The sequence below is a fragment of the Narcine bancroftii genome, chromosome 6 (assembly GCF_036971445.1).
Source record: "Narcine bancroftii isolate sNarBan1 chromosome 6, sNarBan1.hap1, whole genome shotgun sequence".
NCBI classification, from domain to species: domain Eukaryota; kingdom Metazoa; phylum Chordata; class Chondrichthyes; order Torpediniformes; family Narcinidae; genus Narcine; species Narcine bancroftii.
In genome coordinates this window covers 197,931,948-197,951,462 of record NC_091474.1, presented here as the reverse complement: position 1 = coordinate 197,951,462, position 19,515 = coordinate 197,931,948, and the positions used below count along the sequence as shown (strand labels likewise).

Sequence of the window (19,515 nt, the reverse complement as noted above, 5' to 3'; positions counted from 1 at the left end):
AACCAGAGGACATGGGTTAAGAGTGAAAGGGGAGAAAAGTAGGAGGAACATGAGGGGGGGGGATTCCTTTACACAGTTGAAGTGGTGAATGCAGGCTCAATTTTAACATTTAAGAATATGGACAGGTATATGGATGGGAGAAGTATGGAGGGCTATGGACTGGGTGTACATCCGTGAGACTAGGCAAAACAAAGATTCTGATGCGAGGCTCACTGGTCTATAATTTCCTGGATTATCTTCTTTTTCCTTCTTGAACAAATTAACAATACCTACTCTCTTGTCCTCCAGAATCTCATCTGATGCCAATAACCTCACCTGATATATCCTCTGAGGCTCTGGGAACATCCTCCTTAATGTTCAAAAGATACAGCACCGCATATTTCTTTAGAATGTTGTAACATTAGTATTTCCTGAAGGTTGCAAATGAAGTCTGTCATTATAACAAGAAAATCAACGCCAAAAAGAATGACCTTTGAGTTCTTCATGCCTCTTCTCTTGGGTAATTAGGATATATTTTGGTTGATACTTAGCTCGTTTTAGCGTTTGACATGCTTTTCAATTATATGCTGGCCTGTGCTGTGATCAATAAGGACAAAGAACCAGATATTTTTGCCTAATTTGAACAACACTTGCCCTGTGCCCATCACTGTCAAAAGCACAGATTCTGCTGTTTTATTAAAGCCCTTGAAACCTCAGCCTTGTGTAGAGGGAGTGACCCATTAAAAACAGTATTTCAACTTAATATAAACCACATTTTGAACAGTGAGATAGAGTTCGTATTTACAATTTACACACCAGAATTGTTTCAGTAAAACAAACCACCAAATTTACTTTGTTTAATGCATTTATTGCATCTCAAAGGGGGTACATGCACTGGATCAAAGAGAGAAAAATCAAACAAATTTAAATAAAAAGAGTATATTTTAAATGTATTTTCCCCACATTAATTCCAGATACAGTTACTTGGAACAGTACACTATATAGATATTGACAGATCTAGAGACGTAAATTAAACACTTCCAAACTGCATAGCATTTTTACAAAATAACTGTCACGCCTGAGAACACTAATCCCACTGATCAACAGTGACCTCCTTAGTTGATGGCTACACCTTTTGCCAAGCAGTTTGCACAAACAATATGACATTTCCTTGGAATCCACACGGTACATAAAATTTCTTTAAAAGGTGCAGGTGTGTGGAAGAGATGATGGGCAATGTTTGAGATCACTTGAATACAAAAATTTAAGGATAATTTAATGAAAAAAATGCATCCAAATAAAAACACAAATTTGATCTGCTGTTAGAAACAGATATGAAATCTGGTGATGGGGAGAAGGAAAAAAGTGCATTTGAACAGTTTGCGATCCCTTACTGAAAGACATCTGAGAACATCGATCCATTATGGTCTTCTCTAAAATAAACATTCCCAGTGTCTGATATTTTACTGCTGGTCCCTTTAAAGAAAGAATACATAAGGTAACTTAAAAGAAATTAAATATAACATTTGTACATACTGATAGATATAAATATGACATTTAGATATAATTTTCTGTCTTGGTATGCAGCATATTTTTTTTGCCAAGTAATAGTTCTATGCCAAGATCAGTGCAGACTATGGAAGGTTAACATCAAATTTTATATTACTTTTAAAGGAATTATAAATAATTTTGAAAATAATACACAAATTCTTTTTTAAAAAATTGATTGCATGTTCAATTCAATTTGCGTAGTTGTGAATTGTTTCAGACAAAATTGAAGACTTGGAAGGTTTGAAGGGTGTAAGCACATTAATTGTTAGGCAAATTTCTACCAGAAGCATGACAAAAAGCTAAAAGGTGTACAGACCGGACTTAACATCCTAGGCTCTGCAATGAAATTATATACATTTGCATTTTCAAGAATATGAATACGTTACTCCAAGTGGCTCATACACAACAGCTGCAAATCTGCAACCCAAGCTATTGTTAGGTACAGAGAAGCACTAAAAGGCATCAGGAACATACACCCACCTTTCAAGTCGCAAAACACAATCCAAAATGGACAATTTCTGATAAATTAGGGGCATAACATCAAAAAGTACATTCCTAAGGGTTACTTTCACAGCTGTGCTACACCTTTTACAATAAGGAAGTCTGAATAAGCATTGAAACATGACTGATGAATTGCTTGGAGTAGTGAATATCAACTGTTGTCACCTTCAGCATTCTTTTCATTGCATGAACTGTAGCTGCAAGGCAAACCATAAACTGTGATGTGAAGGAATACCATTTCAAATGGAGCAAAAATCTTGTTGCTATAATGAACATTTAATATTTCCATATTTCAAGCATACACACTTCTATATTTCTAAGTTGTGAAAGATGCCATAAATGCAATTTTCTATTGAATGAACACCATCATGATTAGTCTGGGTGCATCTTTTAAGACACACGTAAAAACAATTACTCCCTACATATTTATTAACGTTTAGAAAGTAAAAGCAACAGTTTTCTTTAGGATTAACTTAGAGATGAATAAATTGCATTTTTCATGAGGGCAGGTTGTCCTGGAATGCTTCACAGATAATGGGGTACTCTCTATAGTACCAAAGAGAAATCCAATAGCCAATTTTGACAAGGCAAGATCATACATTATAATATGGGAGAACTAATGCTTTACATTTGAAACCTGGATTATTTTACATACACCCAACTGGACAGACTGGAACTCCAATATCAAAGAAATTACATCTCTTAAAAGTACAACAACATATTACTTGATTACATACCAGTCCCTTAAGTTGAGCTTCAGCTCTCATCATACAGATTCAGAGGCCTAACTATTTACTCTAGGCCAAGGCCAACATGAGGAGGATAAAAGCATGCACGATTATAGACTATAAATTTTCATTACAATTGCAAGGTCAATGGCATCTTCCATCTTTACATGCAAACAGTACAGCAATCACAGGTATGAACAGATGCCAAGTTGAACTTTCAAATCCAGAAATTGCTTTGAATTTCACTGCTGTTATCTTTGGAAAAAATAACATCTCATTGCCCGACACATCACTATATCATGCACAGTGTCTTAATGTCATTGTACCTTCTCAATAGATACAAACTGAATTCATCTCCATTTCAACTCTTACTTAAATCAGGACAGGCTTTCTATCAACTGTTGTCAAGCATTATTTTGGGTACTAAAACACTTAAGCAGACAAATTCCTTTGTTTTTTTATTTTTTGAGAATTTAAATATCTTCCCCATACTGGTTCTTTTTTGACCTGACTGACCCAATTTCTCCATTACATTTTTTCCTTACCTTGTTTATTATAGAGTTGATATACTTGTATTCTATTGAAATCATGACTTGACCTTGAGGCAAAGAGTCAGCAGTGACTGAAGGACAGATAGCTTTACTACAATAAGCTGTGTAGCTTACAGTCATTTTTTTTAATGTTCATTATTAATTTCACAACTACTACTCATTTTCGGTTTTGGGAAATCAACTGGAATGAATCTGGCTTGGATGAAACATTCCTCCAACTCAATTGCTCCATGAGACTCTATGCCTCAATTCAATATAAATAATATCCAATCTTTCCAGGAACCGCAACACAGAACATTACCATTTCTATATCCACGGGACAATAATAATGCAAGACTGACAAGAGGAAATAAAGAAATTGGAGAAAAAATAGATAACAAAATGGTCTCACTGTATATTATGAAACAATGACCAACCCTCCTATGTTCAACAATGTAATTAAGCACATTATACAATTGGTCTTGTATCATTCCAAGAACTTACCACATCTTTTACCATCTTTCAATATGTTTAGAAATGTAACCAGTCAAAGATTGAGCAATTAAATATTTTTAAAATCACTCAAACTCACACAATTCCCATGCAATTCTAATCTTTAACACACTAAATGACTGATCCAGATAGAATCTGGAGTGTACCTTTGTTTACAAGAAATCCTTGATGTTTAGATCTGCTAGAGGATCCTTTGTTGCAGGTTTCTTGGGGCTCTGAGTAGCAGGCGTTGGGCTTGGGGAAAGCTAACAAAGCAGAGACCAAAGGAGGCAGAAAAAAGCAGCAAACACAGTGAGGCTGAGAGATTCGAAAGGGTATATTATACTTCATATGCACAGTCTGCTCAAACATCATAATACACAAAGTGTAATTAAAAAAAGATATTTATGAAGATAAGAAAGAGGATAGATTTAGGATAGATTTTTGGCAAGAAACACCACTTCCTATATATTTCTCACAAATACTCCATCGTTCTACCACAGGAAATTCAACCAACTAGAACTTGAGATTCTGACTGTAGTCTGGGATATAATTATTTTTCACTTTCACTGTGCAATTAAGAAAATTATTGGCAAGGAATGGTTTCATCTCAATTAAGAAGCTAAAACTAATATTTGTAACTGTTCTGATTGTTTCAACTCGTCTTCTCAGAGATAGAATACTCAAAAGGTAAAAATAAGTGTCTGAATAAGAAGTGCCACAATTTCAAATGTAATACGTGTAAATATTTGTACTGCAGCTAATAGCCTTCCTCTATCCCACGACAAGCATTTAAAAATAAACTTTAAGTGGGAAACGTATTCCTCCAATCGCAGAACTGAAATAGCTAGGAATGATAGCTAGATCTTCAAGGGATATGAGAACAGTGCTTGAGAGTGAAGCTAAAGTACAAGATCAGCTCTGATCTTCATGAATAGTGACACAGGCTGAAGTGGCTAAAGGGCTTTTTTTAAAAAAAAATTCTGTGTCCTTCCGCAATAATGCAGAACCAAATGATTATTCAGATCAAAAGCCAACTACACTTTCACAGTAAAGGTTTGCATGCATTTACAACACACACTTCAACGGAGCTGAAGGAAGTCAAATTCACATGCAAAATCTAGTTTTGTTGAACACAAGAACAAGATAAACTGATTTTAATGTGGACATTTTTGTAGTCATATATTTTCTAAAAAAATTAAATGCACAATTCAGACTTTTGCAACAGGAAATGTTATTTTTAAATTCATGAGGACGTGCAGAAGGCAATTTTGACCATCAGGGCCATGGCATCTCCCATTAAGCCCGATCTTTACTTCATTTCCTTTCTGCCCCTGAAACTTGCTATCTCTTAATTTTTTTTTCTTTAAACCACTTAGTTATACTATGGGGTAATTTAAACTGCCGACGAACCTGACAGCACATCTAAGGTTGGTGGGGTAAATCAAGAGCATTAGCATAAACATGGTCATAGACAGACCACAAGACACAAAAGTGGAATGAGGCCATTTGGTCCATCAAATCTCTCCTGCCGTGGCTGATTTACTATCCTTTTAAAACCCACTGTCCTCCCTTCTCCCTGTAGCTCTTTATTCCATTCCTAATCAAGAACATATCTAGCTGACTCATCCCCTGATCAAATCTGGTTCACTACACAACACGCAATCAAGAATGACCTTTTCCTCCATCATCTCAGTCACAGTTTGCTCTGAAAACCTGGCCACAGGCCTTCTATAAATTCCTGTTCTTGGGATCCAGCATCAAACTGATTTTTCCAATCATATTGAAATCCCTCAAAGTTGCCCTTTCTGCATGCCTTTTCTAGCTCCCTCTGTAATTTGTATGTCATCTCCTGGCTACTATTTGGAGGTCTGTATTTAACTCTCACCAGTCTTTTCAGCCTTGCAGTTTCTGAACTCGACCCTCGGGGATTCTTCATCCTCTGATCTTGTGTCTCTTCTCTGCAAGGACTTGATTGCATTTTTTTTAAACCAACAGAGCTACCCGACCTCCCTCCCATTTACATGCCTGTCCTTTCAATACACTACATCTTTGGAGGTTTAGCACCCAGCTGCAATTTTCTTTCAGCCATGACTCAGTGATACACAATTTCCATTTGTGCTACAAGATCATATACCTTATTCTTTGCATTGTATGCATTTAAATACAAGAACTTCAGTCATATATTTCAGTCATCTTTCTAAAACCTGTCTCCACAGTGCAAGTTAACTACTTATCCTTATGTCTGCAATTTTGTTCTATCAACTGCCAATCCTTCCTCACTATTATGCAAACTCCACTGTGCTAACATTGCCACCTGCTTGCTTGCTTCCAGCAGATCATGGAGGAAATAAGGTGTCATTTATAATAGGGAAAAAAAAAATAAATCAGAAGTAAACCCCAAAATACCCTTTGTGGGATGAAATGGGTCTCCAAGAAGAGTGACCAATAACAACGTTAAGAGCAAAGTGGACTTCCCCTTCATTCTTTGTCACTTGCCTTATACAGTAAAAAGCCCTGGTATCCGGCATCTACCAATGCCGGATAAATGAATTTTCCTGTTGCTTGAGATTGCGTATTGAGTAATTGGCAAACTAATGGTGAGACGTGCCAATTTTAAGCCCATATTTTTTACCTATTCATTTTCTACATTTTTTTTGGCCAGGCTGCTGGTTTCTTGAATTCCAGATAACTGGAGTTTTACTGCATTTCTTTTTAAAAAAAAATCAAAAAGAACATCATAATTTTCATCTAATCTCCATGTCTTCAATAAGCATTAAGCTAGCATCCCAAACATTTTTTTTATTGCTTTTTTCCCTTTCCTATATGTGAAGTTCAAATAATAGTTTGACATGTAAAGTACAACTACGATGATCTGAAATGGTCGGGACTGGGCCTATGTCGGATAAACAGTTTTTATGGAGAACAGGTCATTTTTAAAAAGGAGCCTAGTAGCAACAACAAATCACTTGTAACAGCGTTTAAACAACAACAAGTAATGAGGGAAGGCTTTTTAAGCATTAAAATAATGTTTCATTCTTACTAAAAAAATGCTGACCACCACCGATCCCTGAGACCCCCCAACCATAGCCTCACTGCTGTTGCTGATCCCTCGGGAGGCTTCCCAGGCTCACTGGCGGGTCGGCGGGCTCCTGTATCCCCAGTCATGGGAACTCCTGACCCCGTCAAATGAGTCCCGACTCTGAATCCTCCACTGCTAGGCCTACCGCACACGCACACCAGCAGTAGTAGGCTGAGGGGAAAGTTCGGAGTCAGCGTCGGGGAGCTCCGCTGTGCCAAGGGAGGGAGGGAAGGGGAAAGGAGGGAAATACAACTGAGCCCGAGGCCCTGCTCCCACCTGGGAGCCTCTCATCCCAGCTCCCTCCTGGAACCCCGACATCCCCACTCCTGCCTGGAAGGCCGCTCTCCTTATGATGCCGGGACAAGGGATTCTTCTGACCACTTGCAGCTGGGAGACAACGGCATGCAGTTTGAAAGGGAGAGTTGGAGATAAAAGTCAATAGGGGTAGATAAAGAAGAAATGGAAAGAGAGGGGGAAGGAATTACCTGAAATGAGGACAATTGTCATTCTAATTTCACATCAGGTAAATTTTTTTCAACCTGTGAGGTCAGTTTGGCTACGAAAATTTTTTTGATAAATGAGGATTTTGGAGAATCAGATTTCGGATAATCAGAATTGCATTGTACCTTAAAATGTCTAATACAATTAATCGAGTTGATTTGATTTTCTAATCTGGATCTTTTGCACATTTCTCCTCCTATTCTAATGAATAGCTATAGAAATTACTCCCTGTTATAAAGCTATCATACTATTCTTGAACACTATGCAGAATAACTACAATTACATTAGACAGGCTGTTCAATACTTTATTCACTGAGTGACTATCCAGTTTACAATTATCACCAATTACTACATGAGATTAAGTGAGCTAAATCGGTATGTCTGACAGGTAATACAGTACTTTAATACTTTTTCATAACCAGTGGTATTAAAAAAAATATTGAGAACATAAAAAAAATATCCAAATAAACATGCTTTTCATCTGTCCAAAAGTGAACTTGATATGGTTAAAAATCTTCAGTAATTGAATGTAGTATTTTGTATGATTTCAGCTAATTGGAATGGAGAGAAAGGTGAATGTCAGTTGCTTCCATTGCCAATAAATTGCTGTGTATCTTGTTGTAAGTAATGAAATAGGTCAGGCAGTAAGCAGGTAACTTCACGGTAGTGACAACAAGGGGATAGTATTTGGAAGTAGAAATGGAAACTACGATAGAAAGAGAAATTCCTTTGAAAAATCTTGAGGTAGCATTAGGGAGCTTTTCCATAGTACTTCACTGGTACTTAAACGTGTACATTCTATTAAAAAAAACCAAATACTGGGTGCCATTGATCATTAGAAATTAATTGGAAATCCAAAGACTTCATCAGTACTGCAGTAAAAGTTTAGCCTGACATTGTATAGAATGAAACTTAAAATTACTGGATCGTACACCTCTGGCTTTCCTTTCCTGAAGTGAACTATCAGCTCCTTAGTTTTGGTGACACTGAGTGCAAGGTTGTTGTTGGTGCACCATTCAGTCAAGTTTTCAATCTTCCTCCTGTATGTTGGCTTCCTTTATACAACCTAATACAATACAAATTCAAGTCCAAAACGAGCACATCAAAATATCAGTCATTTGATATAACAGCAGAACATTTGACCTTCAAAGCTTTGAGCAGACTGAAAATATCTTAGAAATTTAATGCAAATCCCCCATCCTCATTAGGAAGTATAGAATTTGTTTTCTGAGCACAGAATCCTCCAAAACCTATTCTACTTACAAATACATTTGTGCAATGTTTACAAAGCAAAATCAGGAGTTTTCCTCTACTCAGCATGAATATAGCTCTGAGTTTAGGATAATAATACAATTGGCAGGGATTAGCTTAACTCCCCTGCAGGACAAAAAAAAAATCAACTTTGTTACCTCAAAATTTCTACACCAGGTGACCGGGCTACTACATTTCCAAAATTATTTTTCAAGCTAGTTCTTGGATAGAAACAATGACTTTGCTAATGGACAATATGATAACAAAGCTTACCGGTGGTCCAGCTCCAAATGCTGGTCTCATCAGAGGCTGAGGATACATTATTGGCTGCGGAGGCATCATGGGTACATTTGCACTTGTAGGTGGCTTTGATGGAAGAATATTTGACTTTTAATATATTATAGAACTTAGCAATGATTACCATGCTGGAATCAACTTTCTCTTTCAGAAAATAAATAGTCAAAAAAATACCTATTGAAATAAAATAAATTTTTAAGATCATCTGATAACATTGAGACAATGAAGTTTCCTTTGCTTACCATCCCAAATCCAGGTACTGGTTGAGCATTAGGTGCAGGCCCAACTGGTGGAACAACTCCCTATGAACAACATATAGAAAAGCAGGTGTGAAATTGTTGCTAGAGGTAGGTTTAACTTAAATATCCTAATGTTGAAATGATATGCAAAGATATTTTCTGAATCACGTAGTATAATTACAACTGGTTATGGACTCTTTTTTGACAAGTGTACGAGAACACAAATCAATCCCTTGATCATCCAGTCAAAGAAAACAGAACTGCCAGCTTTGACATTTCTATGCAAGCTCCTTATATCCTTTGGTGAATGTGTTGTAACTTGATTTCAGATTTTTTTTAAAGAATGCAGGATAACAACCAAGTCGAAAAAGGAACGTATATTCTGTGGATATGGTGATGTATTTTTAAAGAATGTAAATATCTACACCAGAGACATGCCTGGAACTGTGGTCACTCAAGAAAATCTACTAGATTGCTGCAGGGTACTCATGCCATTTTATTCTTAACCATCTGTACACCTTGTGAAGTATTTGAGTACTTCAGGGTGCAACAGTTATAATACTTTTACCACGAGGTAATAATAATTTAGCAGTTTTATGCACAACCTGAAGCCAATTAGTAATAATTCACACAGAGTAGGATATTAAATCAACCACTGATTCACACTATTTTCAGATACAGGTGCACTGAAAATAATGATAGCAGAGATCGAAGTGTAAACAAGTCCTCAGTTTCATTAACAGTGATTTGGACTTCCAGGAGGAAGTGAACATCAGCAAAGAGCACATTCATCGCAGCGTCAATATTCCACCAAGGTGTGAAATAAGGGCCGTGTGGGACAGTGACCAGAAGACATCAGCAATGTGATTCAAGGACTTCAAAAATCCAAGATCAGTTTAATCAGCTACAAATCTAATTCTGATATTATATACTCTTAGTCTCCATTACTTCACATTCATGCCTTGTGTACTTTAGCCACTCAACCCTGCCAGCTAAAATCAAACACATTAAAAAGTTCATCAAGATTCTTCCCACTCCAAGTCATTCGACAAAGGGGCCATGCAGGAAAGGCTGCAAGCAAACAATGAACTGACCCCCAGAGTGCCTGTGGTCAAAGTTAACATCTGTTCCTCACATTTCCTTATCTCACAGACTTTAAATTCATGCAATTTAAACAAATACTACTACTGTACACCTATAACTTCAAAGTTCTAGTAAATATCAATTTAAATTTTCCAGAGCAAATTTTCTGGTTTATCAACAAGGAGGTATTGCTAGATCTGGAAAGGGAATATGATAGGTCAAGCACACGTTTAGGTAGGAGAACAATTAGGACATGGTGATCATAACAATACAAGATTTGGGGTTAGATGCAGAAAAGGATGCAAAATAAAAATAATTGAAGGAAGGATCATTTTCATGGGACGTCTTCTTTTGCACATACCTGTCAAAATACTTCCTTAACATTACAGATATCCCTCTTCTTTCACTTCCTCTGGCAGATCATCCCATATACCCAGCACCCTCTGTGAAGAAAGTACCCTCAGGTCCCTTTTACATCTATCCCCTCTCACAAATCTATGACCTTTTGATTTGGATTCACCCACCATGGGAAAGGCTATGACCTTATCTGTGCCCTTCTTGATTTTATAAACCTCTATAATCCGCCACCCCTCTTATGCTTCAGAGAGAAAGGTCCCACCCAATCCAAGCTTGACAAAAGACAAAGGAGGAAAAACCCAACACCCAACCCCAACCAACCAATTTTCCCTTGCAACCGCTGCAACCGTGCCTGCCTGTCCTGCATTGGACTTGTCAGTCACCAATGAGCCTGCAGCAGACATGGACATATCCCTCCATAAATCTTCATCTGCGAAGCCAAGTCAAAGAAAGAAAGAATAATCCGCCACCCTTTTATGCTTCAGGGAGAAAGGTCCCACCCAATCCAAGCTTTTCTAACAATTCAAGCCCTCCAGTCCAAGCAACATTCTGTGGATATTTTTTGCACCCTTTCCAGCTTAAAGTATATTTTCTGTAGCTAGGTGACTAAAATTACACACAATACTGCAAAAGAGGTCTCAGCAACACCCTGTAGAGCTGTAACATGACATCGCTGCTACTGTATTCAAGGTCCTTATAGATGAAGGCAGTGTAGTATGTAGTTAATTATCCAACAAGAATTGCAGTAGTTTAAGTGTAGTTTGTGGGGTTGAAATAGCAATGGGCTGCTTTTCTCCCTGTCAGGTAGATCATATTTGGTCTTTTGGAACTGCAGATCATTTCTCTACCAACCTTGGATCCAGAGTCAGGGATTGGTCAAGGTCATATTCTCACAAATGGTAATCAGATGTTAGTGGGAAAATTGAGTAATGGTAATGCCAATGGGGCAATAGTGAGACTTACTCTAGATTAAAAGGATAAGTGGTAATGCCATTTATTATTCCCAATTAAAAAGGTGGCAAGTTTTCTGCAGTTGAGCACGAAATCCGTCTCTGCCTTGAATTGTTAAGTGACATTCCCCAATCATAGGGCAAATGTTGCACCCAACAACATTCTTCTTCATCACCTACCACTTTCCTTTCTCTTGCTTTTTACTAAGCAAAGGCTATGCTCAACACAATCTTTGTTTGTTTGCACAAAATCCTGAAGCAGCCAACTCTGGTTAGTACTACAGGGTGCTTTAAGTTGTCCAGGAATGGAATGGTGTCTCCATTAAACCCAAGCATAAAGAATTTCTGTGGCTGTCATTTCACTCTTCAATACAACTATGCAACCGTGCCTGCCTGTCCCGCATCAGACTTGTCTGTCACCAATGAGCCTGCAGCAGACGTGGACATACCCCTCCATAAATCTTCGTCCGCGAAGCCAAGCCAAAGAAAGACAATTATGATTATGGGATAGAATGAAGAGCCAAGGATAGAGGGGATAGCACTTTGTTTCCCAAACACTCCTCTATTATGGCAGCTGAAATTTTATAAGCATTAATGACTGCACAACAATGAATGAATCTCACTACCTTCTTCAATGAATGATATTGTCAAAAAGAATCATTTGCTCATGATCAGGCATTATTTAACAAGAAAGCAAAGACACTATTTACAATGTTATTTAAGCTTGAGAAGCAAATAGTCTTCAACTACTTAATAAAACAAAGTCCAAATGTATATTAGGTGTTCCAAGAATAAGAGCATACCATTGGATTGCTGGGTGGAACACCTGCTGACCATGCTGTTGTTGGAGCAACTTTTGGTTGCCAGTTTGCTCCTCCGGTCAACCTCTTTTCAGAAGCATTCCATTGAAGATCATTCCTATAATTATAGTAGATTTACTGTTAAAATGGGTTTGAGGATACATAGTCCAGTCTTGGAGTTATGTAGATAATTCACATGCAATAACTGACATATTTTTAAAGTCTGAGACAAATTTAGAATTATACAAGTATCCATATTAAAAATTTATATTAAAGTTCAATACTAATTGTGATTAATCTGGAAAAACACAAGTTCAATACTGCAAATCATTTTAAGTTGTCCATTTCATTGACTTTGGTTTTCAATTTGTATAATCAGATCCAATCATAATTATTTTTCATCTCATCATGGATGGCCTTTCCGTTAAGAAAGACCAGCCATTCCACATCCACAGATCTCTTTTATCTTTTATCCCCACCAGAGAAATTAAATTTCTGCAGACACAATTTGATATCTGGCCACATGCCATTTTGCTCAACTTACCAGAGGATGAATTGTGCACTTGTTTAGTTAATAAAGCTAGTAAAGACATAACTTGTGAGATTTCTAGCACTGACAATGCAATTCTTTATAATACATTAAGATATGGTGTTTACTCTCCCCTCACCCATCCTCTTATCAGATAAATAGGGCACACATCCTGCATCTTAGAACAGCAACTAAAATTTCTCATTACTTTAAGGATCTCCATTGATGAATTTACCCGCAGACATCTCCCATTCCATTGTCTGATTTTTGTCCACTGGAACCATTTGAAGGTTGCACACATTAAAATTCTCTGCTCTTTACCCTCTACTCTTTCTGCATTATCACAAATTTTACTCAATAGTCATAATTTTTCCAGCAAATCATTAAAAAGACAAATGAAATTGACCAAACTGGCTCAGTACTCACCCAACACCTATACTTCACCTATGTGGTGGAACCACTGTTAAAACTATTTGTATGTGCATGGCTGGTCCACCCCTTGCTGACTGTACCTGTGGCTCCTCCCCCTTGATTCCCCTAACAAAAGTGGCAATGCCATAACCCCTCCCCAAGAACAAACTTGGGTCTCGGATCAGCAACGTGAAACATGGCCTCTGTTTATAGTAATAAAAGCCCACGTCAGGTACTTCTAGGCTTTGGAGTTATTGATAGCGCATCAATTTTATTACCCTAATTGTTTTTGGAATGGACAAGTTGCTGAGACTAGAGAGGTTGGAAATCGACAAGATCACCGGAAGCATCTAACAGGTTCAAACTTTGGCTATGCTGCTTCAATGTGTTTCTGCAGGCCTCCACCACGATTGTCCAATCCAACGCAGACAAGCTGCACTCATGGGTAAAGCACCGCATTTACCTGATGGTCAGAGACTGTGGGTCATTCACTGAAGCAATGGGACATTCTGAAAGGCCGGTACCTGGGTCAGGTGAATAAAGTCTATGCCAGGCTCGTTCTGGTCACGTGTAAGCAGCAACCTTGGGAGTCGATCGATGATCACCTTTGGATCCTGTGAGATCTCGGTCGGGCCTGCAGCTGTAAGGCCATATCAACAGAAGAGTACACAGAGGAGCTGATCTGTGTAGCAGGGATCAGATCGGATTACATTCACCAGCGACTACTAGAACAGGGTGACCTGAAGCTGGAGAAAGCCATCGAATTCACTAAAACTCTGGAAGTAGCCCTCCACAATGTGGACTCTTTCTCGACCGATAACGCAGCCACCGCACTGGGATTGTGGGCATCACCATCTTTGAATGCGGGATCATACGCCATCCCACATCCCGACCTGACTATGGCTGCTGGCACCAGTGAGCACCTGAAGTGCTACTTCTGCGGCCAACAGAAACACCCAGGAAGCACTGCCTGGCAAAGGAGGTGATCTGGTCCGGCTGCAGGAAGAAGGGACACTACGCGAAGGTATGCAAATCCAGAAACCTTCTAACCCAAGCAGTGCTGCATGTGGGAAACCGCCATCTTGGATGGCATCACTTCTGATAAACAACAACAGCACCATGTGTGTGCCATGGGGGCCATCTTAGAAGCCAGCGTCTTACCAGACCACGAGCCAGTACAGCGACGCTAATTTGGCTTCAGTTACGCTCGACCAAAGCAGCCCTGATCAGCTCATCAGGTTAATGATGGACACAGAGGTAAATGGGTGCAAGACAAGCTGTTTGTTTGATAGCGGAAGCACAGAAAGCATTATCCACCCCGGCAGGGGGCAGCATTACTCCCTCGCGGTAAGACCAGTGTGTTACAGAGTCTCCATGGCCTCTAAGTCCCACTCGGCAGAGATCCATGGCAGCTGCATAGTGATGCTGACCGTGTGAGGCATAGAGAACAAAAATTTTAAAGTCCTTGAGATGCCACAGCTCTGCGCGCCTGTACTACTGGGGTTGGACTTTCAGTGCCACCTTAAGAGCATTACCATGGAATATGATGGGCAACCAACAGTTTTTAAACCATCTGCCCTCCCCTCCGAATGTGCTCAATTAGCAACCCGCGATGCATCCACCATGCATAACCCGCAGGCTGTTCACCCTCCGGATTTCCCCCCATCTCTATTCACCAACCTCACCCATGACTGTAAGCCCGTCACCACCAAGAGCAGGCAATACTGCGATGTGGACAGGGCTTTATCAAATCAGAAGTGAGAGGGCTCCTGGCCAATGGGATCATCGAACCCAGTACCAGCCCCTGGAGAGCTCAGGTAGTGGTGGTTAAGAGTGGGGAAAACTACTGAATGGTTATCACCTACAGCCAGACCATTAAAAGGTTTATACAACTGGACGCATACACCCCTCCCCTTCATAGTCAACATGGTAAACCAAATTGCCCAATATTGGGTATTTTCCACCATTGACTTTAAACAGCATATCACCAGCTCTCTATCCACCCAGAAGACAGCCAGTACACTGCATTCCAGGTAGATGGCCACCTCTACCCCTTTCTGAGGGTCTCCTTCGGGGTCACCAATGGAGTCACCGTCTCACAGAGGGAGATGGACCGAACTGTGGACAAGCACGGCCTACTGGCCACATTCCTCTACCCAAGGTTGCTGCTTACACATGACCTTTGTCACTATCTGCGGCCAAAATCTGCAGGACCATGACGCAGACCTCCAGAAATTCTTCAGGACAACCAAAAGTCTTAACCTCACCTACAACAAAAATAAATGTGTATTCTACACATCACACCTAGTTATACTCGGCTGCATCGTGGAGAATGAAGTTATTGGCCCTGATCCTGACTGCATGCACCCCCTGTTGCAGCTCCCACTTCCCCACAGCCTCAAGGACCTCAAAAGGTGCCTGGGGTTCTTCTCCTATTATTTCCACTGGGTCCCCAACTACATAGATAAGGCCTAACCCCTTGTAAAAGCCACCTCTTTTCCCGTTGGCAGAGGCCCGTGAGGCCTTCAGCCACACCAAAGGCGATATTGCCAAGGCTGTGATGCACACTGTGGATGAATTCACCTCATTCCAGGTGGAGAGCGATGCATCCAACTTTGCCCTGGCCACCACATTTAACCAGGCAGGCAGACCCATAGCATTTTTCTCCCACACTCTCCAAGGCCCCAAGATCTAGCATTCCTCCATCGAGGAGGCGGCCAGGCCATTGTTGAGGCAGTACGACATGGGAGGTACTATCTTGTCGGCAAATGATTTACCCTGCTGACTGACCAATGAGCAGTCGCTTTCATGTTCAATAAGAAGCAGCAGGGTAAAATCAAGAATGACAAGATTCTGAGATAGAGAATCGAACTCTCCACCTACAACTATTTTGTATTGGCCCGGAAAGCTCAACGAGCCTTCAGATGCCCTGTCCCAAGGGACAGATAGGCCTTTTACGAGCCCTCCACTATGATCTCTGCCACCCCGGGGTCACCAGGTTCTTCCATTTTGTCAAAGCTCGTGACCTCCCCAATTCATGTTTGAGGACATTAGGACAATGACCTGACTGCAAACCACTCTTCTACCAGCGGACAGGTCACACCTGAACATGGATTTCAAGGGACCCCTGTCCTCTTTGAACTACAATGTGTATTTTCTCAACATCATTGATAAGTATTCATGTTTTCTGTTTGCCATTCCCAGCCCGGACATGATCGCTGCCACTGTCATTAAAGCCTTGTGTAAAGCCTTTTTGGATAATACCCCTGCTATATTCATAGCGATCATGTGTGATGAGCTGCACCAATATTTGCTGGCCAGAAGTATCGCCACGAGCAGGACCACCAGCTACAACCCCTGAGGGAACGGCCACGTGGAAAGGGAGAAAGCCACCCTCCTAGTCCTGAGGTCAAAAGGCCTGCCTGTCTCCCATTGGCAGAAGGTCCTCCCCAAAGCGCTCCACACAATCAGATCCTTCCTGTGCACTGGCACCAATGCCATCCCACATGAAAGGCTGTTTCCTTTCCTCAGGAAGTCTGCATCTGGGACCATGCTGCCATCCTGATTGACATTCCCAGGGCCAGTCATGCTCTGGAAACATGCGAGAAGAGGTTACACAAGTCCATCCCACTGGTTGAGAGGGTCCACCTCCTCTACACCAATCCCCAATACACTTATGTGGTGTACCCGGATAGGTGTGAGGACACTGTGTCCATCCAGGACCTGGCATGTGCAGGAGGCCCTGGGACTCTTGGTGACCAACCAGTACATCCACCCCCACGATCATCCACCACATACCATGTCATCCTACTCCAGCCCTCACCCCAACTTTCTCAGTTCAGTCGTCAAACCTCCCACCCACTGACAATGACCAGATCGTCCAGGAGTCAACAACTGAGCCACAGCCAGTGCTATGACAGTCATAACGTTGGACAAGACTACCGGACAGACTGAATTTGTGATCGACATGCAACCCACTCCACCTTGCTGGACTTCTTTTAAAAAGAGGGTGTGAATGTGGTGGAACCACTGTTAATACTGCTTGTATGTGTATGACTGGCCTCCCCCTTGATAAAACGTGGCAACGCCATAATCCCTTCCCCAGAACAAGCTCAGGTCTCAGGTCACCAACATGAGACGTGTCTTGTTTATGGAAATAAAAGCCTATCAGTCAGAAAACTTCTAGTTTTTGGAGTTATTGATAGCGCATCAATCTGCATGTGGGAAATTCTGGCTAGCTGATCTAAATCATTTCTACTTTCAGCAGCTCGGCAAAGCAAAGGTCTGAGGAAGCCTCGCTGCCAGCTTTGCTGGCTGTAACAGGTGTGTGGTCATTTCATAGTTAAAGATCTGAGATAGTCAGTGATATTAAAAAAATCTATCAACAACCTTTAAAAATAAAATCTGATAAAACATTCAAATCATGAATTAAACATGAAATAAGGCCAACATAAATTAAAACTGTATTTCCCATGTGATTTCAAATTCAGATTTATTGTCAGAGTACATACATGACATCACATACAACCCAGAGATTTTTGTTTCCCTGCTGGTGAGGCAGAATTACCACTTATTCTTATTGGTAGTGCAAAAAAAACTGTACTCAGCATATACATGTAAACATAATGAATGTAAACAAACTGCAATGCAGAGAGAATAATTTTAAAAAATCAATATAGTACACAAGTAAGTCTTTAAATATGTCTGATTGAGTTTGTTGTGGAGGGGTAGCTGCTGTTCCTGAACTTGGTGGTGCAAGTCTTGTGGAATCTATACCTCTTTCCTGATGGCAGCGGTGAGAATAGCGCGTATGCTGGGTGGTTGCTGTTGCTCTCTGACGGCAGCGTTCCCTGTAGATGTTCTCGATAGTGGGAGGGTTTTGCCTGTGATGTCCTAAGCTGTATCAACTACCTTTATGCTCAGTGGTATTGATGTCCCCATATGAGACTGATTCAGTTGATCAGCACATTTTCCACCACACATCAGTAGAAATTTGCCAGGGTTTCAGGTGTCATACCAAATTTTCGCAAACTCCTGAGGAAGTAGAGGCGCTGATGTGCTTTCTTCACAATGCCATTAGTGTGTTGGGTCCATGAAAGATCCTCTGAGATAGTGACTCCCAAGAACTTACATTTGCTTACCCTCTCCACCTCTGATCCCCCAATGATCATTGGATTGTAGACCTCCGGCTTTCCTTTCCTGAAGTCAAAAATCAGCTCTTTAGTTTTGGTGAGATTGAGTGCAAGGTTGTTGATGGTGCACCATTCACCCACGTTTTCAATCTCCCTCCTGTATGAAGACTCATTCCTTTCTTTTTACAACCCAATGCTATGGTATCATTGACAAATTTTCATATGGTGTTATTGTTGTACTGAGCCACACAATCGTAGGTGTAAAGTGAGTAGAACAGGAGGCTAGGAACAGAGCCCTGTAGTGCATCACTATTGATGGAGATTGTGGAGGAGTTGTTCTTACCAATCTTCACTGATTGTGGTCTGGAGGTGAGGAAATCCATGATCAAATCACACAGTGGGGTGTTGAGTCCCAGGTCTTGGAGTTTGCTGATCAGTTTTGAGGTGATGATGGCATTGAATTCTGAAATGTATTTGATAAAGAGCATTCTGATGAATGTTCCAGGATTTGTGTAGAGTCAGTGAAATGGCATCGGCGTAAACCTGTTGCTACGATAGACGAACTGGAATGTATCCACGTCACCACTCAGACAGGAGCTGATATGCTTTAACAACAGCTTTTCAAAACACATCATCACTGTTGATGCAAGTGCTACTGGTTGATAGTCTTACAACTCCTATTGAATTTAATGGGTTTGTAAATTTTGTACCAGCTTCATACTGCTATAGTGTTACTTCATCAGTAGGGATGCCAAGAAATCTCAGAAAGATGGCGCTGTGCTGCAGAACTCTCTGTGAACATTCTGCACCTAAATAAGGGATGTGCTGCAGAACTCTCTGTGAACATTCTGCACCTAAATAAGGGATGCCAATCAGCAGCACTTAGCCTCTTCTGAACAAAAGCTGCAGATTTAATTGGACAATCTCTCATGTCATCATTTTGGACTAAACCAAACTGTTAACTTCCAGTTCTCCAACACCTTTAAGTGAAAACACATCCTCTGAACAAATTCCTTCAAGGTCCTACTCATTCTTTTCTCTGTACCTTCTCTAGCAGCGTAATGCTGAGAAACTTAACCAGGTTATTTGAAGCTGATGCATT

The 19,515-nt window shown here is 40.4% G+C and overlaps 1 protein-coding gene across 28 annotated transcripts in view; it reads right to left on the bottom strand.

Annotated features, from left to right (window-relative positions):
- Positions 1 to 826: 826 nt before the first annotated feature.
- Positions 827 to 19,515, bottom strand: part of LOC138736934 (clathrin coat assembly protein AP180-like) — a 209,066-nt gene continuing 190,377 nt past the window's right edge. For 20 of the 28 annotated variants that reach the window (XM_069887148.1, XM_069887152.1, XM_069887153.1 and 17 more), the window contains 5 exons: positions 12,345 to 12,459; positions 9,155 to 9,214; positions 8,889 to 8,981; positions 3,949 to 4,047; positions 827 to 2,228 (listed from right to left, as the gene is read on the bottom strand). In XM_069887148.1, the coding sequence (XP_069743249.1) occupies positions 3,955 to 4,047; positions 8,889 to 8,981; positions 9,155 to 9,214; positions 12,345 to 12,459 (361 nt within the window). In that variant the 3' untranslated portion in view covers positions 827 to 2,228; positions 3,949 to 3,954. The other 8 variants (XM_069887150.1, XM_069887156.1, XM_069887162.1 and 5 more) reach the window with 8 other exon arrangements.